At 41.3% G+C, this 25,448-nt stretch overlaps 1 protein-coding gene across 1 annotated transcript in view; it reads right to left on the reverse strand.

The window, feature by feature from the left end:
- Positions 1-394: 394 nt before the first annotated feature.
- LOC130161406 (AT-rich interactive domain-containing protein 3B-like) overlaps positions 395-25,448 on the reverse strand; it is a 54,667-nt gene continuing 29,613 nt past the window's right edge. Inside the window, exons 5-9 of the mRNA XM_056364721.1 lie at positions 9,117-9,300; positions 7,364-7,623; positions 5,343-5,615; positions 4,846-4,938; positions 395-4,666 (exon numbers count right to left, since the gene is read on the reverse strand). Of these exons, the coding sequence (XP_056220696.1) occupies positions 4,473-4,666; positions 4,846-4,938; positions 5,343-5,615; positions 7,364-7,623; positions 9,117-9,300 (1,004 nt within the window). The 3' untranslated portion in view covers positions 395-4,472. The remainder of the gene's footprint in view (positions 4,667-4,845; positions 4,939-5,342; positions 5,616-7,363; positions 7,624-9,116; positions 9,301-25,448) is intronic.

Here is a 25,448-nt window from a genome sequence, read left to right on the forward strand (position 1 = left end):
TGGAAAGACATTTTCACAACTTCTGGGGAACCAAACAGGGGATCTGCCACACCAGTCTCACTTGAGAAGTGTTATTGATCATATTCAAATACTTGCAGTCCCTGTGGTGAGCGTTACTCAAAAAGCCCTGGGCGATGTGAGGATTAATAACACTCTCTGAACACTTGCGGCTGTATTTCTTGTTAGGGAACCTGTGACAAAAAATACCTACCTCTGTGCTGCTTACAAAAAAGAGGAAATGAGTATGGTAGTTGACTGGAAACCCATATTAAAGGATGTGATAATGTTTCTGGGTGAAAGAAATCATGAAACAAACATCAACGAGTGTGTCACACCTTAGCATGTACTGTACACTGACATTTTAAAGAAGAAATAAGACAGACACACACAGAAATAAGATATAAAGTAAAACTTTATCATGACATACAAGTTTAAAGCCCTGAGAACCATATCTTTATATTACTAATATGAACAAAACTGAATGTGTGAAAACCACTTTGGAAAAGTGCTCCTCTTAAATACAATCAGCACAAACCAGTTTTTACAAGCATTCATGTGTTTTGTCTTATTTATGTTTACTTTAATCAAAGAGAAAACTATAATATCAGTAATATCATTATTATCATGTCCATAATAATAACAACAGTACAAAAATATGCACAAACCCCACAGTTGAATTAATATACGGAGCATTGTACAAGCCAAAAACAACAACATAAAATTGATAAATGAGGTATTCGATAACCACTTGCATATGCGCCTGTTTTTACACAGATCAGGTTAGTTTTTAAACAATTTAAAACTGAATTAACTCCAAAATCATCTGAGAGACAAAAGGTTCTGCAGACTTCCAACTTCACAGCTTCCTGAGTGACGAGACCTTGCCTGCAGTTACTGACAACACAAAAAAAAAAAAAAAGAAAAAAAAAAAAGCAACACCAAAACCAAAGTAGCATTCAGCGACTGCAGCTTCCGTCAGTACTCGCCCCCCAATGCAGCTTCAACATCCAACGCAACAGTGAATACAGCCCACTGCCCTGAGGTATTGTGGTATGACGAGGTTTAGGGCTGGGGGGTGAGGGTACAGGTACAGGGTAGGGTTGGGGGGGTGTGTCTCTACTAGACACAGACACACACGCTTACAGGCATAACACATCATATATACTCATCCACACAGCAAGTCAGGTGGCAGGAGGTCGGAGGTCAGGGACATAGAGATCAGAGAGAAGTGAACAACTAACCCTCAACACCTTCCACTCCATAAACAACAAAACACAAAGTGCCCTTCAACAGCAGAAGATCACTGTGGCTGTACTGTAAAGGAGGCTAATGCTGGACAGAACTGCCCCCATTGATGTAAAACATGTCATCAAAACTTCAAACACTTCCTCCCCATTAATGTAATAATCCTGACAGTGGCGCTCCCTGCTGTCGCAACTGCAACCACATAAAGTTTGGACTGAACCTGCTTGCACACACACAAAACACACACAACCAAACACGAACATACAAAGGCAGTGAAGCTACATTATCAAATAGTCAATGCTTAGACTGAGCAGGTGAAACAGAAAGCTTGGACTTAGAAATAAGTGTTTTAGTAACAAAGCCTAAAATCGTTAAGCTTCATCATTACTAAAAACAAGGTCCACCAGGAAAAAATAAAATCAACACAAATAAATAGCAAAACTCTCCTTTGACAACTGGTGTCTAACGTCTAACTGAATTGTTTCCCCTTGAAAAAGAAAAAAAAAAAAGAAGTGATTACTCTCCAATGGATTAAGCTCGAAGAGAAAGACATTTTCCCAACCAGCGGAGGAGTGAAACCTCCACTGGCCGGATCTCACCAGCAACTACTTTTAAGGCAGCTTCTACAATTTTCACCTTTATAAAATACAGTTATGTGTCATACAGGGTTTTGAAAGGGTACACCACAAGGACATAAAGCTCCACCCTCAAAACCCCTCAAACCCTCAACTGTGATCTGCACTGCAAAACCTGACACGTAATGGCTAAAATACAGTCTAATAAAAAGCAACAAGGCTGCCCACCTCAGATCACACTGGGCTTAAAGAGGTTTCTAAACAGTTAAAATGCCTCACATTCAACACAGATAAAACTAGAAAATTAATTTTGATCCTTTATGTTTTTTCAAAGATGGTAAGATTTTACTTTAAATGGAGAAAAAGACCTTATAATTGAAGGGATGTTTCTGAATTATCAGGAAGTGGGTCTTTTAATTATTAGACTCATGGGCCTCTGTCCATTGTCATTGGCTGAGACGGTCTATGTCCACAGTAGGTGGGATTAAATTAGGGAGACAGCTCAGAGAAGCAACAGCATGTGGTAACTGTTGTGGATAATAACACTTAAATATCTGCTAATAGCCATTAAAAACATCCATCTGTAAATGTCACAAAATCAGATTTTGAGACTTATTTCCATTGTTACTTTCCAATAATCAAGTTATGCCATTAAAAAGTGAAGCAAAGGAATTTACCTCACATCACCCTAAAGATATTTTACTTGCTTGAGAAGAAAACTCAAAATCGGATCAAGTGAGATCAGATGCAACATTTTTTCCAGTCAAAAATAGATCTTGAACTGCCACAGCAGGTGTGAGCAGGATTGAAGAGGGATCATTCTTAGAGGAGCGACTGGGATAGTCTTTGGTATCTAGCTGTGCAATAACCAGAGTCTAATATGAACCAGAGGACTATGGTGTTCAAACACTGGTCACATGATTGTACACATGCATATCACTTTGCCGCTGTCGTGAAAGAAGATGATTACTGTGATAGTAGAAGTCCGCAGTCAAACTGAAGGATAATTTCCTGACCCCTTGAAACCTGTTGACAATCCTACAAATCTACACGTGTAAGTGAGGAACTAACTATATTATTTTCCTCTTCCCTGAAAAAGATGCAGATATATCACTCTTCTCAGACAACACTTGAGGAACCCCAAAAAATAAAAAATAAAGGAAGAAAACAGAAGCAAGCATAAAACAAGTTCTACAAGTAAATACAGGAGGAGAGAGATAGCAAGCCCATCCCAGTTCTGTTTGTCCCCAAAACCATCAGCAGTGTGTCAGTACATTTACGCAGTTTCAGTTCAGGTTCCAATTCCATCACAGGGTTGGGGGCGTCAAGTCTTGATGGCCTTGCAGCCATATGAGGTATGTAGTGTAACTCTCCTTCTGAGAGAGTCTGATGAGGTATTCTTGAAACAGTCATGTAGACTTGTGCATTCTTCAGGTATGAATCCTTTTTTTTTTTTCTCTTTAAATTAACAGTGATTCCTTGCAGTTAGGGTCACATTGTTTCCTGAGAGAGGGATGCCCTCCAGAGCAGAGAGGCTGGTGTGAGGTCTGAGAACAGTGCGTGGATGCCGCCGCCGTCAGACTAACATTCAGCTCTGTGGCTGGAGGGAGGATGCACAAACAAAATGAGGGAAAACTCAAACTCAAACCTGACTCTGTAGCAGCGGCTAAGAATGCCTCAGTACTACCACTCTGTAACATAGATAGGAGCCGGGTGGAGAAATGAGCTCAGGGTCTGCTAGGCTCGTTGTAGCTAAATACGAGTTGCTGCCCCCCCAACATTGTGCGCTATTTATTTAAAGACAGCATGTGCGGACCTGCGAGAGGGTGAAATTTAGGTTTGTACTTCCAGCCTTTCTATAATGGACTGAGGGCGGATTTTTATGAAATGAGGTATTTAATGTGCTGATCTACAGCATCTGATCATTCACCAGTTTGAGTTCAGCGAGGGGCTACAGCATGTTAAAGAAACCTGAGCAGCCCAGGTTGGAGGCCTGTCACTGTGAGGTGGGTGCTCTGTACGCGAGGTTCCACTGGTGAGTTACTCGACTTCCCCTGATTGCAACTAGGTCAAAAAGAATACAAAAATAAAGTTGATTCAGGTTAAATATACTACAGCTCCTGAGGTAAAGACACCACTGCAGGTTACTTGATTTGAGGTATGTAAAAAGAGAAAAACTAAAAACACAAAAAATCATTCTAAAACACAAAATCAAAAAGACAACAAAATGGCAACAAACAAACAAAAGTCCTAAGATAAAACTTTTCAAGTTCAGTTGTGACTACACCTGTCAGTGGGTTTTGGCTGAGCTGATTGTGTTTAGCATGTACATTAGAATTAACAAGTGTGTGTCCGTGTATGCATGATTGTGTGTGTTTGTCGTGTAGTGTGTGTGTGTGTGTGTGTGTGTGTTTGTGTGTGTGTGTGTGTGTGTTGAATAAAATGCATAGCTGTGCGTTTGGGCACATGATGTCATACAATATTCTCAGGCTCTGTGTTCATGATTGGACAGCCAAGAGGTTGACAGGGTTGATGAGGTATTTGTTGTGCAACAGTTTGTTATTCTTATCGGTTTCTCATTGTACTGTATATTCATGCGGGGTCTCCCGGTGGAAGAGAGGCCTGGGGAGGAGGTACAAAGGGCGGCTTGAGTTAGGGTGACCCACTGGGGGTTGGCTCAGCCGAACCAGGACCCTTTGAGGAGGAGGAGGACGTGGGGCTGAGGGTCTGAGCCGGGGGTACAGAAAAGCCAAAGCTAGTGCTGGTTCCAGCGGGGGAAGCTGAAGCAGCGGCAGCCGACACAGCAGGCCCCGGGGCCCCACCAGACTTGTGGGCAAACAGGGTTCCTGTAGGAAAACAGGAGATATCATTAGAGATCAACACAGTGCTTTGACCATTACAACTGTGAACATTACATTTTAGGTGTTGAAAATGAACTGAAAAAACAGTTCACAGATGATGCAGATCGTAAATCCTAATAAAGATTTACCACATTAACACTTAATAAAACCCACTCCATACATACCTGAGTAGATTGTGCCATTAACCTCTACTGAGACAGTGATGCTGGCATTTCCATTAGTTGAGATGCTCAGAGACATGTCCTGCTGCTTCTCATCTGAAGAGACAGAAATGACAGAGCGCTGATGATTTTTTTGTGTATTCACATGACATATTTAAAAAATCTCAACATTAATACATTTAAATGTGTTTATTCGGTGAGTTTAGGAATACTACTGAGATGAACTAAACACTTTCAAAGGGTAGATTTAGACAGATTTGTTTGTTTTAATGTTGACATTAACATTTTCTTGTTGATCAGAGTCACTGTCAGTTACAGTTTTTTCTAGGATTATTAAATATCTACTGGATGCTATTGTGACAGACAGCTGCAATGTTCACTCAGTTTTCTGGAAAAACGCCACTGAACATCAGAAGTGCCTTGTTGTTTAGTAATCTGGATGTTGTTTCATAACTGCCAGGTTTATTAAAGAGTATCTTGACAAATTTGGCAGCACTGACCTCTGGTGGTGATGGCGGGGGCTCCCAGGCGCAGATTCATAGGCATTTGAGAAGCCATAGCCAGCAGGTTGTGCTGGAAAGCCTGCTGCATCAGGCGCTGCTGCTCTTCTGCCAGGCGGGCCATCTTCCTCTCCGGCCCCTCTCCTCCGCCTGTCTCCAGCTTTTCCCTCAGCTGCTCCAGCGTGGCGGCTCTTGCCAAACCGGCAACCTGCTGATGACCCAGAGCCAGGGCCATGGAGGGTCTTGCTGCCATGATGGAGGGGGTCAGGTCATCTGGAAGAGAGAGATGGAGGGTTCATTTTACAAATGGATCCATTAGTCCATCTGCATAGACTGAAAATGTAAATTAGGGATCTACAGAGTGAATTTGAATGGTTGTCTATGTGTCAGCTCGGTGATGGCGTTGCACCCAGCTATCACCTATCTTCATTGCGCTGATAGATCTGTGACCTGACCTGGGCATACCCTCTCGCCCACTATGAGCCAGGAAAGCCTAGACAACACTGAAAAGGATAAGAGGGTATAGAATAGGTTTGCCGTCCAACAGTCAATCAAACGCTAATCAATGAAAAGAGTCATAGTCAATAAAGTTTTAATTGGTTAGTTGGTCTATGGAAAAAAAAAGGCACAGAAAATTAGAGTCTTGTTCAGTTCCGTGTGGTATGGCGATGGACAGAAGTAGTTTGTGGATGTGAAGGTAACAAGAAAGAAAATGCAATTCTATTTTTTCTATTATTATTTATATTATTATTATTTAATTATTAGCAGCTTTCACTACTTTTGTAGATTGTATCTGAACTTCTGCTCTGCTTTGATCCTGTTCTTACTTTCATCTACTACATTTTAGCTTCACCGTTTAGGGAGCCACAGCCACCTCAGGCCTCGCCTGGCTCCGCCACTGTCCTCTGCATTTATTAAAATTACTGTTTTCTTTACTCAGCTGACCTGCCCACATGATCACATTAAGTAAATGGAAGGTAAAATTCACCACACAAGTCAAACTGTGGATATTGTCGGGGTCCAGGGCAGAGTCACATTCCAGCCAAGTCAAAGTGACATCAGATAAGACAGCAGTGTAATGACAGTTATCAACAGGATCCTACTGATGTGGACTGAAGGCTTCAAAGTTCATAAAAGGCCCCCCCGGCGCAGGAACCGTGTTATTAATCAGTAGTAAAGGTGAGGGCTCTAAGCAGCCTGGGGCAAGACTGGTTCACACACGGTGTCTTAAACACCTGGATGGACTACACACACATATGCAGGCATGCACACTCGCACTCACAAAGTCAAATAAAAACACTAAAAACACACACACACACTGACAGTGAGATATTGTGGAGGGATGGAAGGTGAACGTAATACACAAATCCAACAGCACACTCTCATACCAACATTCCTGCATGCACACTCATACCAGTAAACTTACATGTATGCACAGTCACACACGTGTCAAAACAGGAGTAAGGTGCTCTGATGAAAACAGTTTTTGGTCTACTGTCAAGGCCAGTATATAATGTCTTTCAAATGCTTTATTATCATGTTGATACTAAAAAAAAAAAGCCTCCTTCAATAATGTAAACCATAACCTGATCTATAAGTACTGTGATACAGTCATGTGTTTATCCACAGCTGTGACTAGATGTAGCTTTTCTAAATTACGACAGAGGGCAGTATTTCTCTATAAATAATCACATATGCACATCTGTGCCCAGAATGCCCCAGTCTATACCAACCACTATAAGGAGGTTACAGTGTTTAAGGTAAACATTTGCCCAGTTTAATATAACCTTCATCCACCCAGAGAAAGGCTTCTGAGCATTTTGCTTGTTCCCACCAGTAACACCCTTCTTCACCCGTCAAAGTCCCCTCTAAGAGGGGCCTGTTTGCTTACACTTGCAGGCAGGTCTGTTTTAGAACATTAACCCCACTTATGGTAAACTTATTTTCCACACACTTTTATTTATGAATAAACAAAGGTTACCACATGCCAAAATTAACCTGCACAGCTTGTAGATGCCTACCTTTCTTCAGAGAGGGTCCTGGTGAGGCCTGCAGGCCATTGAGGGCCCCCGAGGTCCCAGCCCCCAGAGCTGAAAGATGCATCTTGGGAGGTGAGAGGATGTGTGGGGCTGTGCTGGGAGAAGGAGAGAAGCGGAAGAGGCTGCTGCTGTAGCTTGGGCGACGACCCTCGCGTCGGTTACTGTCGATGGCAGCCTGGAGCTCACCTGGAGAGCTGAGGCCTTTCCTCTCGCACTCATATGGGTAAAGGTATTTCATGTACCTGAAGAGCAAAACACACACACCCAAGGCAATACATCAGATCACCACAGAAACATCCACATGGCTGGTGGAGGCATTATCATTACAAATCTGGTTCAAATGACTACAATAAGCAACCACAACCACTTGATTCGAATCAATTTTAAAATGAGAACTTTAACATACAGCACTACATACTATAAGTAGATTATACTGGCTTGGTTTAAATCCAAGTTTCTTCCTCTGCCTTAAAAAAGTTTTTCCTACAGAGCAATTACTACATTTAGATGCCCACAAGGAATTTAAGGATTCAAGGATAGTAGTGATAAAGTAGCTGCTGGTTGTTTAAATTTGGCCAATACACACAAACTAATTTGTGTAGTTTGGAAAGCTACAATATCTATATCAGTTTCAGTACTTTGAGTCAGTGTTTGGATTTACTTGCATAGTCATCTGGCCAGACAGGAAACATTATTTTTAATTAACATTTGTGACAGAAATGCACATGTGTTATGTTGACTGTGTTTCTCTAATCCCCTACACTGATTATAGAGACCGGGCCTATACAAAATCAGGTTACTCCAGAAAGCTATTTCCAGACATTTAACAAGACAACTGGTATGAAAATTGTGCAAAACATGTTTTGCATGCTGACTATACTTGGATGACATCATTGCAGCTCTACAAGTATGCACAGTCACACCTCTGGTATGTTTTCTATCCTATCAGAACATACGGTAAAATTAACATCCAGTATTATGCACGCTGACTGCATAATGGTGGAACAGTAACACAGAGGATCAATAAGAAGCTAAGAGCAGCAGCGTCCATTAGATAGAGCTTGCAAAGCAACGCCAAACAACAGCCCACCGACATTAAAAATACATAAAGGTTCATTAGGGCACCCTACTAGTGGACAGAATAGAGAGGTGCTACATCTACTGAAGGGTTTCCATCAAGAGAGCGAGCAGGTTTTAGTCAAGGCTCGGCGTATAAGCTGTCAGTCAAACCCCACCTTAGTCATTGTGAACTCTGACCCAAATCACATCAATAAATCTATGGGAATCAATGGGCTCTATGTGTGATGTAATGGATGGAGGGATTGAATGGGAAGAGGGAAGGTGGCTTGGTGGAGGAAACAAACTGGCATGTGTATAAACACACAGGCACGGTTAATATTGACACCCTTACTCATACCAACCCGAACACACACACACGCACACACACGCACACACACGCCCACACACGCACACACACACACACACACACACACACAGAAATCCACATGCTCTAACACCACACACACATATCCGTGGCATGAGGGAGGTGCTTGTTTCCAGTTGAGAAGTCACACACTTGAGTCTTTTTTTAGTTCAAGTGAATCAAATTACAGTTTATATAAGATTAACATTATACAGACTGGGTATCCTGGTGCATCCAGTCAATTTATAGCTACTACAGCCAATGAAATGAATTTTGTTGGTTGTTTTGTGACACAGATGCACAAAGACTTACTGTGTGCGCAGGGTGAAAGCTGCACTGGTGATAGAAGTAGGTAGGTTGAGTCCCTTTGTGATTTCTCTCCAGATCTTCTTGTTGATGACCTCAACCAGACCTCCCTTCTCTGTCACCAGCTTGTACAGCATGTACAGATCCAGGACTTGCTTGGCCATGATGGGGATACGATTGACAGGGGTTCCTGTGAGGAGAGGGAAAAATCATAAAATCAATCAATACAGTGCAAATCATACATCTGAACTGGAATAGCTAAGTGACGCACAACAGATGCTTTATGGTGGATGACTTTATTCCAAGACGCATTCGTGCATGCATTTTTAACATGGTCAGTCTCAACAGGAATGGGAACCATAATGCTGACAATTTCTCTCATGTGCATCCCTGGAGATACAAATTGGCACCTGACACAGAAAATACATTTAAAGCTGCTACAGTGAAAAGGACAAAGTGAGATTAATTTTTCACTACCCATTAATTCATCCACCAATCAAGGCTGAAACACCCATGATCTTTTTGTGATCTATAGATACTGATCTAAGTGCTGTCAGGATGCTTGTTAGACAAGGGTGGCAGGCCTGTTGCCTGCATGCCTGTTAAATTTGGCTTGAAAACATATTAGCCCAGTTAAGGCAATCTGGCTTGACCTGGAAAAGGGGATTCGCAAACAACACAAAGCAAAGCGGCTCTAGACTTTTGATACAGATGCATTAATCTTGTCAACAGCTTATCTGCAGTGAAGCTTGCAGGGAGCGTGTGTGTGTGTGTGTGTGTGTGGGGGGGGGGGGGGGCAGCGAAGAGGGAGGAGGAGGGGGTGGTTCAGCGTATGCAACAGAATCAAAAAGTGCAATGTGCAACAGTGTAAGCATGGAGTGGGAGGAAGGGACTGGGGGTTGTGACAACCTGCTAATCCATGGGCAGCGCTGGGTGGGGGGTTCCTGGATAGGCCAGTATAATGAAGCTCATTTAGAGGATTGTACTGAGTAAATCCACACCCCTCTGCTGTTAGTGCTGCCGCGCCCAGCACAGGGGAGTCATACAGATTTGCCCTCACAGTTAATGCCAGCCAATCCTTCAACCCTTCCACAGGCTGCTCTTAACCTGGAATTGGACTCATTAATGACTTTGCAAAATAGCAGTGTGATCAGGCCATGAAGATTAGCCCTGATTCATTTTCTTAAATTAGCAACATGTCTTTAAGCCATGTGCAAGGGGTGAACACATGGACCTGCATAAATTGGGAGATCAGGAAGGTGTGGCATCACTGTGATCGTTTGGTGCACTACTTAATATTGAATGTAATGTCGGTGGTTTAGGAACTAAACTTTTATCTACTGAAAACCCACTCTGTTTTTCATCTAGAAATACAGCAGACAAAACGTGGTCCTGTGTTTATACACAATGAAAATGAAAAGAAATGAGTTAGGAATAAAAGCTTACAATCTGTTAATATACATGTCACTATAGAACAGAGGTTCTCTATATAGTGGCTGCGATAGCTGGTGGCCCTGCAATATTAAGCAATCCTTTTTTAGTGCAACAGTTTCCTCATTCTGTATGTTAACCTTGCAGCAATGGGATGTAAGTTAAGAGTTAGGGGTTGAAGATAGACACCTGTTGCAAGGGTCTTTCAAACACAGACCAGCAAAGACTTATAGGCAGCCAGGATAATACAGAAACGGAAATTACATGCAGGAATAAAATATGTACAGTTAAACCAGTTTATTAGGTACATGTGTAAAATCTAATGCAATCTAATACAACATCCTGGCAGTGGTGTAACTAATGAAGCAGTAAAAGTAGAAAGTAGATGTTGCATTAAAATAAAAAATGCATATTTGGATCAAAAATACAACCCTCTAAAAAGACCTGGAAAGCCTCCTCTCACCCTGTAAAATAAACATAACCACAGCACCACAGTATGTGGTTAATATTGTTCAGCTTGTTAAAGCTGCATAAAACACTGTTCTCAGAAATCAGCCATCTTATCTCCAGAGCCAATTAACAATTGGCAAAACAAGTGGGCTGTTGCCAAGATGCTAGCTTCTTTAACCAATTATTTGGATTAGGTATGTGCAGAGCGAGAGGTACAATGTTATAGTATTTAATGTAAATATAAAGGTCAGGCCTGTATCATTTAATTATCCAATATGTTAAATTAGCCACAATCCTTCCAAACGCATATCAATTGTTTTTACTTTTAGCAGTAGGTAGTAGCTATTTTCAAATTTGAGTTATTTAATTTTAGAAAGAAATCCTAAACCTGTATAGATACACCTTTTCAAAATCAGTTGCCACCAAGTTAACTGTATATAGATCTTTAAATTAATTACTGGTAATTTAATAGTATCATAGGAAAATAGGCAATTATTTAATACGTTTTTAAAAAGTCCATCCCCTTCAGGGTTTTGGTTATCACAGTCCTGTGAGACTGAAAAGAAGATTGCATTGTGACGTGGATAAACCGTTTGTAGACGGCTGACCTTCTACAACATCTCTGGGCAGCAGCAACATTTCCAGAACCCGCGGTGCAGCAGAGCACCAGGAATGCTTTGCTGCCAGTGCCTCGTCAGTTATTTAATGCAACGTTGGACATCAATCCTGCATCAAACAATTAGTACAACTAGAGGGGTCAGAGATCAGCCAGGGGTTATTGATGTGTGAATTAAACTGCAGGTCAGCAGGAAGCCATGTTTTCATACTGGCCTGGCCATGAACAATGAGAGCACAACAAATGAGACACAACAGCACTGGCCCCAAAGTGACAGGCCAGCAGTTAGTTAGGCTTTAATTCATGCCTATGCTTTTATTCACCTCTTTATCAGCATCTGCTGTCAAGTCAACATCAGATTCAACAGATTTACAAGGAGCTATTTTCACAGCACAACATTACAAATTTCAGACAGGAGAGCAGAGAGTGTAGTGTGTATGTGTGTGTTTGAGAGGAAACCAAATTGCTATCTATATCTTTAGTGGACCAGAGGTGGTTTTGAAACCTAAAAAAGCATTAATTAGTCAACACGTGACATCAACCAGGTTTCAAATTTCAACATGGCTCCACTACATATGAAAGCGCTGGGAAAGCACCTTTCGCCATAATTGACAAAAATCACATTACCAACACTTGGGCAGTTACTGGGGCAGAGAGTTTCCTAATTTGAGCGAATCAATGTGCCGCCTGCCTTTGGTGTCCAACATCTGCTCCGTTTCCAACCCTGGAGACATTTAGCTCTAACAGGCTTAATTAGACCAGTCCCAAACATCTCTTTTGATCATAGCAGCACAACTCCTCTGCCTCACAGTGCCATTTTAAGCACTCTATTCTGCTGTTATTATATTTTTGTTTACTTTTCTTTAGAGAGACAGCATGGTCGTCTGTGATATGAGACCTATTCATGGCGTTAGGCCATGCAGGCCTCAAGTAGGCAACTATTGGGTATTTCATTTCTCTGTAAAGCCGTGATTTGTCCACTCGGCTGCTCTGAGCCAATCTGTAATTGGCTGCAGGCTTCACCTCCCATCATCCTTTGCCCCGGACTGATTTTCCCCCAGGGACAGGGCCATCAGGAGCCTAGTGATTAATGGCACCAGGGGTCAGAGGTCGCTCTGGTGGGAAGTGCCGTGGCTGAGGCCCCCTGAACCACTCCCTAAGTCCTTCCTCCAACTTCCACTGTGAACACAAGAGCCACACGGCTAGCCTTCAAACGGCTAGACTTCAAATGATAAGAGATATAGATACAGAGTCTGACAGAGGAGAAAAAGGGCAATGAGTGTGACTGAAAAAGACAGCTCAAAAAAACTGAAAGACATACTTCCAATCTGACGTTTGACAAATACAAGCCCTCTGGGGATAATACTTTTGGACAGAGTTTGATATTAGAGGATACAGCTGATATTTTCCGCATATAATCAATTACCTTTATATTTGATAAATTTCATGTCCAAAATGATTTCCCAGAAGGGTAGAAATCATTTACAGCATTTAAACAATGGGAAAATAAATCTCCAGCATGGCAAACAGCAGAACGATAACAAAACATGTTCATGAAAACAAATATGCAATCAACTAAAAAGCCTTTTATTCATTATTTCAGAGGCTGAAAACATTTATTAGATACTGTCCCCATGAACTGAGCAAACCAGACTGTTACAGATAAAGTGTCCATCTCAATCATAATTTAACATTTCCCAACTTGCATTACAGCCTCATCTTTCTATCTCAAAGTGAGGACAAAAGGGAGAAAAAAATGGGGGAACAAGGTCATTTTATGTGACCCCTGACCTATTTTTAGCAGGAAACAGCTGTTCGCATTAAAGGGTCTCTATAATAAATCAATTGGGTGCCCCTGACGCCAGTAGTGGTAAATTAAATATCGCTGACTTCACATGATGGGCATTTTTTTTTTAAATAATTAAGTGACAGAGCGACAGCCTTCCAGCGGACAACACACAGGAAATGAATTCTTTACCGAATGAGCATTGGCTGGTGTGAGGTTTCAACCACCATCTACAGTGAAGAAAGACGGGAAAAAGAGGAGGGAGAGAAGGAAACGCCACATCATCTCATTGTCTTTTGGTTGCTTTAATTATGGTGATCAATATGAGGATAATTCAATTGGATTATTCTGATTTTTTGGGCTCAGATTAGTGACATGATTGAGAGAAAAAGAGACGGGGAGGAGAAAAGAAAAGAGGAATAGGCAGAGATAAAAAGAAAAAAAATCTAAAAGGTAAGGGAAAAAAGCATGAAGGGAGAGATACTTTTTGCTGCCTCTAGGAGGGATGGAAGGAAGGATGGGAAAAAAAAGGAAGGGGGAGGTGTAGTAGCTAGCCAGCTGGAGAAAGACTGGATTACTGCTGTAAGGAAGGTGTCAGCCAACACAAACAGCCCCTGGCCTCATGGCAGTGTCTGAGTCCTTTCAGAGCACCCACAGCTCAGCTACCCACCCACCCACCCCTACCTCCATATCTACACACCAGACAGACCATACCAGGACTACATCTCCCTCTCTGGACTTCAGACAATTTCTTCAGTTCATTTTAAGAATTATTATTGGACCAACTGTTAGAAAGAAACACTCATCCGAAAGTACTGTACAAACCATCAGCTCTCAACAACACCTTCTGCATTAAAATGTGTCAAGATTAATTATTTGATGGAATAAACTGCACCACTGAATGTTGCTGCTGGTATTTTGAACTTACTTAAATGCTGCAATTCGGAATTTATTAATTCCTACTTAACATGTTCAGGTAATGAGGACATTTTTTTGTGTAAAAATACTTATTACTTCTTATAATTATAATATTTTTTTTTTTTTAGAACAGCAACCTTTAGAAAGATAAATCATTTTTGTTCATATATATACCCTAAAGTATTTTAAGTCTGTCACCCTGCATCCATAATTTTTTTTAAAATGGCTTAATTTATCACTACAGAACAGCCCAAACCCTTCAATAGCACAGAACAGAGAGACACTGACAGGAGAGACGGGTGTCTGGGCTCCACATGCTGGAAGTTTACGTTATGTCGGGCAGCCCCTGGCTGTTTAGTTTATATGTTCGTACGTCAGGGCAGCATATTGTCAGGACCCTGCTGTACGCTGGGGCATGTTTGTTTTATTTTTAATGCATGGCCAGGGACATAAAAGGTAAAAAAGCCTTGAGTGTATGGAATTTGCTATCTTTAGTCCAGGCAGAACGACCACTCGCCTGACGGACCAATTCATATCAAGTGTTAAGATATGTACCCTCCTCGTAAGGGAAGTTAAATGTAACGTTACACTATAGATACATTGCTATTCCAAGCATGAAGCTAAAGCCACAGCTGGTAGGTATACACTGAGAGATAGGAAAGCTATAACAGTCGTCTAATAAAGTCTATAATATGTCGGTCAATATGCTGTGTAGCGTTGGCTACGTAGGTTTCATTCCTGTCATGTCAATAAAGTGCAATTAATGTGAATTGACAGAGGGAGAAAGACAGAGAGACAAACAAAGGGAGAGAAGCAAGACAGGAAAGAGAAAGAAATAATGACTTAGCTTGTGACAACTATACTTAACCATAATGTGATAAGCAAGCAAAACAGAGTCTTTCCCTCGGCCTGTGAATTTGAACTCAAAAATCAAAGACATCCTACAAAAAACATAACACTGGCTCCAGTAAAGCCACATCTATCACCTACAGAGACATAAAGACAATGTCCTACAACAATACGAAGTGGTATGCTGTGACTATACCAACAACAGTTCACTAAAGGGATTTAAAAAAAAGTCCTGTGTATTCTTCATCTGTGCAAAGAAACGACAAAGCAGCTGTAAAAATGTCTGATCAGTTCATTAACACCGGGAGCTTTTTCACATGAGCACACTTATGTATCCCTTCATTTATTAGATGAAGAATAAATCTTTATAAGAGAAAAACTAGTTTGGAGTGCCACCTTCACTGGAATCTTAATAAGATCTTACAAAAGCCATAGACAACATTTCAGATTCAGCTTGTTATTCTAGGTCGTCTCTTCCTCCCATCTCAATAAAAAGAACAAATACTAAAGGGGAAAAAAAGCAAACATTCAATGATGGATAAGTCACTTGAACCTATATTTACTCAGGGAACAGTGAGAGTAGCTTCTTAGTAAGAATTATTACAGTGAGCAGGCATCCAGTATATTTAAGGAGCTGTCTTCTGTTCACTGTCAACTGCCTTAGCCTGTGGTGTAAAACACTACAAAACTGGCAAAGCTCCAAACAACAGCCAAAAGCTGTAAATCTCATCGGGTGCTATTCACACTCTGCGGAAACCACATGAATAAGGACACTAATAGCGCTTTAATAACATGATTTGAAGTTTGTCAGGTGCAATTTTGCAACAAATCTCTGCATTGACAAGCCCGATGCATTCTTATATGATGTTGAAATTAGTGCTAACTGTTTTTGCCTTAACAGTCACAACAGTAAAGCATCTCGGAAATTAAATAGAGAGACAAACAGACAGAAAAAAGAGAAAGAAACATGACTCCTTCTCCGTGGGTCATGAAGATGGGTCACCTGGTGAAATAGAGGGGGAGGGGGATTGAAAAGGTTGGATGGCGCGAAAAGTGAGATGGCCTCTCCAACTGTAACCCAAGTCCCCTCAATCCCCAGAGACCCGGCAGATCAACTGACTAGACCCCAGTCATCACTGGCTGATATAGAGCCAACAGAGATGGATGAATGAACTGATGGATGGATGGGTGCATGGAAAGATGGTTGATATCTCTTATGCTGCATGGTTATTCAGGGTCTTTCAATTTCTTAAGGATCACAGAAAAGAGAAATCTGTGACATCTGAGAAACGTAGACCAGACAGGGAATATGCTGGTCTTTTCCCCAGATGTCTGTTCATATTAATAAAAGTGGGACACTTTACATGAATACAGCACATTATAATTCACAAATTGTTGCATACAATCATTTCATTAGACAGTGGAGCTCAGTTGTTTTTCCCGAGAGCAAGCAAAAAGTTCTGCAATTCTGTGATGGAAATTCATAGAAAAGTGATGGACATAATATAACCAATGGATTGACCTCTAATGGTTGAATGAGATCTGATAGATGTTTGCTAAGGTGAAATATACTTCCCTCTGTTCTGTATTGTTCATGATAAAAAAGGAAAAAATACTGACTCAGTGTATGTGTCAGATACAATGTGTATCTGTTTATCCATCCATTGGAGCTTCAGGCCCTTTCTCCTTGTAATATATATGGTTCAGTTACTCCATCCAGCAGCCACATTTGAAGGTAACCAACCACCATCTGGAAATGTCTCTCATCCATAAACATCTTGTTGATCAATGAAATTGTGCAGGTGGCTGATGAACTTGCCAGAGAGCTTCGAGTATGTTATTGTGAGAGCAGCATTCCTCACACTAGATAAACTAAATAAATAACTCAGACAATAAAATCTCTATTGCATTGCACAGACGTACTGTGAGGGATTGATTTAAAAGCTTCACCTCAAGTGAAGCCTGTTGCGTTGATCATGCATGAGCCATGATTTCAGCATATGAACATTTTCTCTCACAAAACCTGAGTTTACTTTACTTATTCTGCTAAGTACAAACAAAAACAGTTGCATAAGAACTTTTCCTAAACACTGTGTAAAGTCGGTTATTACTCTAGATGTATTATGGTTGAATATAAACCTTGGGTATAAATAAATCTATCGTGAAATACATCCTCTATACTTGTTTCTTGTGGCTTTAAAGATCCAAATTGTAAATGTAATTTTACTGAAAATACATTTTGGCAAAATTCAATTTATACAAGATATGAGGGCAAAGAGCAGGTGACGGCTAGAGGAGATTGACAGTGTGGATGTTGAAGAGGGTGAGGTAAAATCTTTGTTGATGTATGCAGCAGTGTTAAACACTGATGATACAGGCCTGTATTGTGAGTTACAGTCAGTTTGGAAAAAGGTCAATAGTTGTTTTCTATCCACAAGTTGCACTCAAGAACAAGCATGAAAACACTAAAAGGTATACAGTCATCAAAACGTCGACGTATTTTTATTAAAAACAGTCTAGTGTGTGAACAATAAAGTCTATGATGTTTTTAGGTCTGTTGTATCAGCTATTAAACACAATATATTAAACCCTCAACAAGAAAACATGTTCTGATAGAGCATATCATGTCAGTGTGTTTTTTCAACACAATTCAAAACTTTACAGCGTGGTCAAATATAGTGGATGACCGCTACGCTCTATATTTACATCTGCCTGGAATATCAAGTGAGAGAAAAGTAAACCAACTGTTTGCCCTTGTAAACGGCTATCTCTGATCTTTGCAGAAATGACAAGAATGTATATGTCACAGTAACATGGCAATGGTATGTTGTGCACATAATAGAGGGAGGGGCTTCGGCATCAACTGCAGCATTTCCCAAACATGGGCTCTACTTGGGCTGCCCACCCAGGTAAATAAAATCACTTGGTTTCGACTTAAATCTTACATGAGAACATCTTATTTCACTCTTTTCAAACTGAGTAGTTTTTGGCCTCACCATGTGCTGCAGTGACTGAGTGGGGACAAGAGGGTTCTCTGTGTGCAGCTGCCTAGCTAGCATTTAACAATAGCTTGCATGTGAGGAGTTTAGGGGGCAGCTGAAAATTGTGGTTACGGAAAATAACTTGGGTTATACTCTCCCTATCTAAACTGCATTAGACACTGCATGTACATAAGTCACACACTGTGCCTCCCAACACCACAAGTAAATTCTCAACCAAATTTTTTCCACTCAAGTAGCTTGAAGATCAGGTAAAACAAATGAGAGACAGAGAGACAGTCAGGGGAAAGAGTGATATTTAGTATGAATAAGAACAACAACCAACAGCTAATAGAGCATGCGGAAAAATACACAATGTAAGGAAGAGAGAGGTTATGGAAAGCATACAAGTAAAAAGAGAAAAATTAAAAATCAGAAACTCATACATGAGAATGAAATCATCTGTGGCCCAAAGCTAGCGTCAGTTCACTGATTAGAGCGTGTATCGCTGGTTTAAAGTGTAAGTAGGTGACAGTGATGTCTTCAGTGGCAGGTGCAACATTGAGGGGCTCCCTCTCCCTTTTAGCAAACCTTATAACACAGCTAACTGCTTCAATCAATTGACACCCGGATTGACAGATAAAGCCATCAGCTGACAAGCTCCATTTGGGGCCCAGCACCACCGATCAATATGGGAGACATCAGCTTCTATAAGCTGAGAAAGAGGGACATGTTGAGACGGGGGAAGAGATTGTGGGGGGTTGTGCACTCATCTTGGAAATTTTAACTGCCATCAATGCTAATTACTTTTGGCATTTGGAATCCATTACAGTGGGTCATACTTTACCTTTCAGGGATTTAGCTGATGCTCTTAATGCAAAGTGACTTAAAATGAGGTCAACAGCAGAATATCATTTCATTCCTAAGTTACAAACAATAGATTGTCTTAAGAAAAAACACATATTACAGCATGAAAAGTCAAGTTTGAGGCCTAGCTGCAGAGGATGAACACCCATCTTTGCACATATATATATATATATCATGACATGTCCATTATCTTTATCTAATCGTGTATCCCACACAACAAGTCACATCAACTATAATTCCACTGGCAAAGTGGCAATAGTGTCTGTGTGTCCATTTCTTCCCACAAATCAAGTGTCTTGTTTTCCATTAGGCCCCTTTGCACTCAGATCTCCGTTACTGTGTGGCTTATGCAACACTCCTGCAGAGCGGCACTGGAAGTGAGCTCAGGGCTATTGTACTGGTGTAGGGCTCCTCTGGGGGCTGTAATGTATTTCATACCATCCATCACAGGGGTGTGGGGGCCAGGAAACATTGCTTTAAGAGCACACACAGGACACAGATGGAGAAGCGAGACACGCAGATAGGCAGAGATAGTAGACATTTGGGAAATTTGTTGATCACAGGAGAGCTTCATGTGGGAACAGCTTAACAAAGAAATTATGTATAGGATGGTGAAATTTTACATTCTATTGGACAATTTTATTTGGAGGAAAATATAAATATAAAATTTCAGATTGCGAAAAATGTTTAATCCTATCTTAACCTGTATGTCTCACCTAAATAGAGGTTGAATGAATGAAATTTATACCAAGGGTGTAAACAACAGCTTGGGAGTCTATAGTCTGGCAGTGTACAACTGGCCTAATTTTCCAGCTAGAGCAGGGAATTTTATACAAAAGGATATGGTAAAAGGTAAAACAATATTACTTATTAACTTAGTCTATTTTCTTCCTACATTTTTTTTTTATTATTAAAAACTGTATCATGTACATGTCGGTTTCTTTAAACCATTGCCCTGGTTAAGACTTTCACGCAGGAATTTTTTTGGACCATGCACATTTCCCCAAAAATGGATGAGTATCTAATAGCCCCATTTGTTTTGCGCAGTATTTGCAAATGTATTCCGTTGAAGACTAAACAAGATGCATGGATGAACTGAGCAGCCAGTGTTATTTTTACCCTGACTGATGACCTCGCTGGGAAGCATGAATCTGCTCGAGGCCTGCACTTGTCGTTGTCCCTGCTCAGTTACTTATGAGCATGGTGATTAAGAATCTCCCAGCTCTGCAGCTTAGAGACTCAAATCCCTGTACAGTATGGTCGTAATTAAAGATGGACAGCACAGTGGCAATCCAGGGCTGTGGAACAGTCTGGCTAAATGACAGAGGAAATAACAAGGAAGCAGTGTGGATTGGGGGTTGGGATGAAAAGACAGAGAAAGGAAGAGACACAAAGAGTAGTCTTGGTTGGTAAGAAACAAACAAAAACTAAAAAAGTCGCAAGATTTTAATCTGAAATCCCTTAACACACCCACACACACACAAAACATCAGGAAAACTACTATTTCCTTTTGTTTTGAAGGAAGAAAAGAGCACAACCATCGTAGATGTGCTTGCTCTCCAAGGCTGGGCTGCAATTTGCCAGCTGACGGGTGGAGTTTACTGAAGGCAAAGATAATCTCAGCCCTCAAACATATCAACACAGTAACCATAAAATCTTTGATCATGAATGCAGGGGAGGATGTGTCCAATAAGAACCGTTGAAGTTTGCTTTGGGGCAATGATTAGAAAGCAGTGGTTGGAATCTCTGTATCATTTGGGTTCCCACCCTTTCCTGAGAGTAGGGGCCCTTTGCTACCACTTCTAGCTTCTAGCTTCTTTCTTATATGTTTGTCTGATTATCTTTATGTCTGGTTGGTGAGCTTGATCCGTTTTAGCCCACTGACAAAGTGATTTCAAAGGGAAATGAAAGAGCGTGGCCTTAACCTCCCCTCAGTCACCCTGGCACCCCGTCTGCCCTTGTCTCCTACTGTGGTTTCCATGTCTGCCCTCTTCATCCTTCATCCTCTTTTTTCACCCTTTTCACACATAAAGACGTGCGACCGTCACTCCCTTGTCTGCTGTCCATCAGCGCTGCCCTATCAAAAAGGTTGGCCTCCACTTATTTGGAGATCATTAATCATTCCGTGTAGGACAGGAGGCCCCTTAATCCAGCCCCTCCTCCCCCTGGCCTCACCAAGCAGGCCACAGCACGGCCCTCCACCCCTATCCCCCATGGTGTTATCAAGTTTCAGTGGTTGTAACTGTAGCACAATAAACAGAGGGGGAAGGAGAATTGGTTGGGGGCAAAGTAGGAGGAAAGGGATAGAGACAGAAATAAAGAAAGACAATAGAGGACAAAATGTAATTTCCCTACTACACTTTATTAGTGCACCCTGTGTAAAACATGTTTGTTGTGTCTTGAAAACTACATCAATCTTAGAAATTGCATCTGTATTGAGTCAGATTACAGAAACTAGTTGAAATAAGTTTATTGGCTAATTGCAGATAAAACTATTATATTTATTGTGTAATAGTTGTCAGGCAAAGCAGCAGGTCGAAAGGTTTATCTCAAACGAAAATCATTTCACCTGCCTATCTAAAAATGGACAAATGTTGCTCAACACACGTTTTTTTTGTTGTTAAACCAACCAGGTGCTGCCATTTTCCAGAAGTTGTGGGGTGTTAACTAAAGTAAAATGAGGCCATATCAAAGAGCAAGAGAATGTTCCTATTATAGTGTGGTGTTTGTACAGAGGGCCCGCCTGTTACGAGGGCCAGTGTGAAGCTGACCGGGGGAGTAATATAATGCATACATGGATCCCCCAGAGCCCATTCATGGTGTAATTGGTGTGGACAGAGCTCTTGGTCTCAGGGTTACAGTTAGGGAACTTCCTCCAATGTCCTGCTGGGAGGCCACTCTACCCACACCACAAATACAGAAAAAAATATCCATCTTAACCTGGATGAAAAAATCTGGCAGAGGCAGGAGATTTCTTAATCTGTTTTCACTACAAATCATGTTTTCATCATGTTCAGAATGGTCTGTGGTCTTTTTGTCTGAAGTTAACTTTAAACTGCAATGTTTTTTTCTAATAAAAGAAAATATATTTCTAAGGGGCAATATGATGCTTAATTATTGACTAGAGCAGAGTCACTCATAGTAGGTTTGACTGTGGAGATAAAGAAAAATATAATCATTATAATCATTACCATCTCCCCTTCCTTCCTTCCTACTCCTTCCTCTAATTCTACACATTGTTCATAAGTACTATCAAGACGACTACAACTTAATGACACAGACAAGTCCGGCTTACCACTTAATTACTATTAACAGACCTAAATCTCCTACGTAAGGATTTCCCCCTAAAATAACTCTAAAGCAGCGATAGCACACCATGTGGTCCCTCTTAAGCTGAATCTACACTTCCCATTAAGAGTGTCACACTGGGATGGATCTAGCCTTTGCTGGCCGCGACGTGTGAGGCTCTCTGGCTGGAGCGCGAGGAGCAAAAACACTTGTCTTTACACCCCGTTACTCCCTCCCTTTTTGACTGGTGATTTCACTGAACAGGAGTCTCTCTCTCTCTGCCTCTGTCCATCACAGCCTGTGGCCATTAATCATCTCAAGTGGACAGCGCTGACAGGCAGTTGGCTGCATCACTCTTATTTTCTTCCTCTTTCTTTTTTTGTCTTTATTGCACACCCGTAGCTCCCGCAGCCTCACTTACTGCCCCCCCCCCCGATTACCTCTTCACAACTCCACCTCCTGCCCAATACCCCCCCCCCCATTCCAAATGAGAAAGTTGCTGGGTGTCAACCCAACCCAAAACAAACAATCACCCATCTGCTTAATCGAAATCTTTGCGGTGGTTAATGGCTTCGAGCCAGCATCAAAGCTTTTTTCCTCTGTGCTCCCTGTGGGGGTGAAACAGCAAAACCCGTAATGGATATGATGAACAGTAATGTCGGTTTAACTCATGAAGGCTAATATTCTCCACCCACACTCTTCCAATGCCTCATGCATTAACATTACATTTGCATGTCAGGCCATTAGCTGGTGTTTTTATCTCCTGCAAATGACAGGAGGTTTTCCAGTTGAATAAGGCTGAGCTCTTACAAGCAACAAATAGTACAGAGGTCAATGGTGAAAAAGAAATACTGTGACCCTCCAATGATCTTATATGACAAGTGTAGTCAGCAAAGAAATAAGAGCCAAGACAGAAAAGGTAGAGAGGGCTTGTATGCGAGTCTTCTGCCATTTCTGTGATGCAGAGCCCATCAATGGGCCCCTTTACACACAGCAAGGATTTAGGACAGCTGCTAAAATTCCTCAACCATTAACACACACACACACACACACACACACACACACACACACACACACACACAAACACACACACACACACACACACACACACAGACACACACAATCTTTCTGTTTTGAAGCACAGCGGCAGGAAATGGGAATCCCTCGTAAGTTTTCCTTCCGCAGTTGCTTTCCTCTCAAGGCCTGGAGGCCCCACGACAAGGTGGGAAAAGCACTTCACCATTTGTCTCTCTCTGTCCAGAGATTCCACTGAATTTCACTTAACCTCACAACCTGCTTCGCAACGTGAGGTACTATTTTTAAGCTTTCTGTTTGTAAGGACAAATGAAGAAGGTGGCATTTTCCCACATCACCAGCTTTTATTCTGTAGCTGCTTAGATGTCTGTCTAACCCATTCCACTTCCTGACAGATGAGGCTCCTGTTGATCCTGGCAATGCCACTGCAGTTCCAGCTATGACTCCTCTGACCTCCGCGGTGGCCCGCACTGGTTGGGCAACTCGTCACTCTACCACAAGGAATAAAAGTCGTAGGATGCTGCAGAAGGCCGTCAACAAATTCTCTGGAGGTCTTCCCCAAACTGAGCCTTCTCGTCCCTGCCTGCTTGGGCAGACCCTCCAGCCTGAACTGCTGTCCTCAATACAGACTATCCTGTCCAGGTAGCTCTCACTCTTGTTGACGATGCTACCTCTAAGGTTGTATATGAGTCTTTAAACTTTATACAATGTTTCTGGGCCCATGCTCAGAGCAGGGCATAACATAACACATGGTCTTAGTTTTTTTCATAGTCTAAGTATAGATGTGTTCGCTTGGAGGATTTCATTCTCAGCAATCATAAGTGTGTTCTTTTTCATGTTTCTTGTAATTTGGATCTGCTGCCCCATAAACATATATCTCACAGGCACATCATTAACCAGAGCACAGCTGAAAATTTCGCAGCTCTATTTGACCCAGATGTACTGTCAAACATTATGATGTGGAGACTTTGGTCCAGTTGTTTAACAAACAGTGCTCCTCTGTATTGGATATAGTTTCCCCTTTTAAAACTAGATCAATCTCCTCAAATCCTCACCCTGGATTATTAAAAAGTCAATCCTGCTCCACAAGTGCCAGTATATCCAAGCTGCCTCTTGTGTCTAAACTGCTGGAAAAAGTTGTTGCCATGCAGCTCATAGTGGGTTTTAAAAACACACAGACTGTATAACTCCTTTCAATCAGATTTTCGTACTTTCGAACTACATTCAAGAGAAACAGCTCTAACTAACGACATTATGATGGCTGCAGTCAATGGGAAATGCTCATTATTGGTGTTAGTTGACCTCAGCTCTGCTTTTGATACCGTTGCTCATGGTATTCTATTAAACAGGCTAAACTAGTGGGTGGGTAAACTTGGGGTCTGCCTTCGATTGGTTCTGACCCTATCTTTTATTCAGTCTCTGTTAATTCATGTCAAACAGCGCCTCTGTCATGGAGTGTCCCACAGGGTTCTGTACTAGGTCCTATTTTGTTCTCTTATATATGCTGCATGCCGGACAGGTTCTGAGCTGTTATAGTGGCATGTCTTATCATTATTTGCTCTTTTTCTTTTCAAATGATGAACATTGCCAACTTGAGATCTGTGGTGACCATGGTTGAGATGGAGATGATAATTCATGCTTTTATTTCCTCTTGTTTAGATTATTGTAACACTCTTCTTTCAACTGTTAAGACTTCATCTAGAATCTCTAGAGTCTTGTGAAAACTTCATAAAGCAGCTGTTTTTCTTCAGATAGGCTTTTGGTTAGCTTGTCTGCATAGCTACTCCATTTTATTACTTATTGCTTTGAACCGACCTATTTTCTCATTTGTGTTTGGAATTTTTGTACCGTTTTAATGATATAAAAAAATATATTTTGTGTTTCTGTAGCTGTAATAGGTGCTATACAAATAACCTCCCCTTTTTAGAAATCCCACATAATAATGACATTAAATCAAAAGTGCTTCCAAGATGGTATTTCATTAAAAAGAGTGCCATGATCATGTCCTCACATCTACGAAGTGAAATGGAAGGTAATTAGAGGTTACCATCAAGAAGAGCTTTGCAAGGCTTGCTCTTCATCTATATGCCTGGCACTAAAAGCAAAAGTGGAATCCTGCC

Source organism: Seriola aureovittata, chromosome 1 (genome assembly GCF_021018895.1).
Source record: "Seriola aureovittata isolate HTS-2021-v1 ecotype China chromosome 1, ASM2101889v1, whole genome shotgun sequence".
Lineage (NCBI taxonomy): Eukaryota > Metazoa > Chordata > Actinopteri > Carangiformes > Carangidae > Seriola > Seriola aureovittata.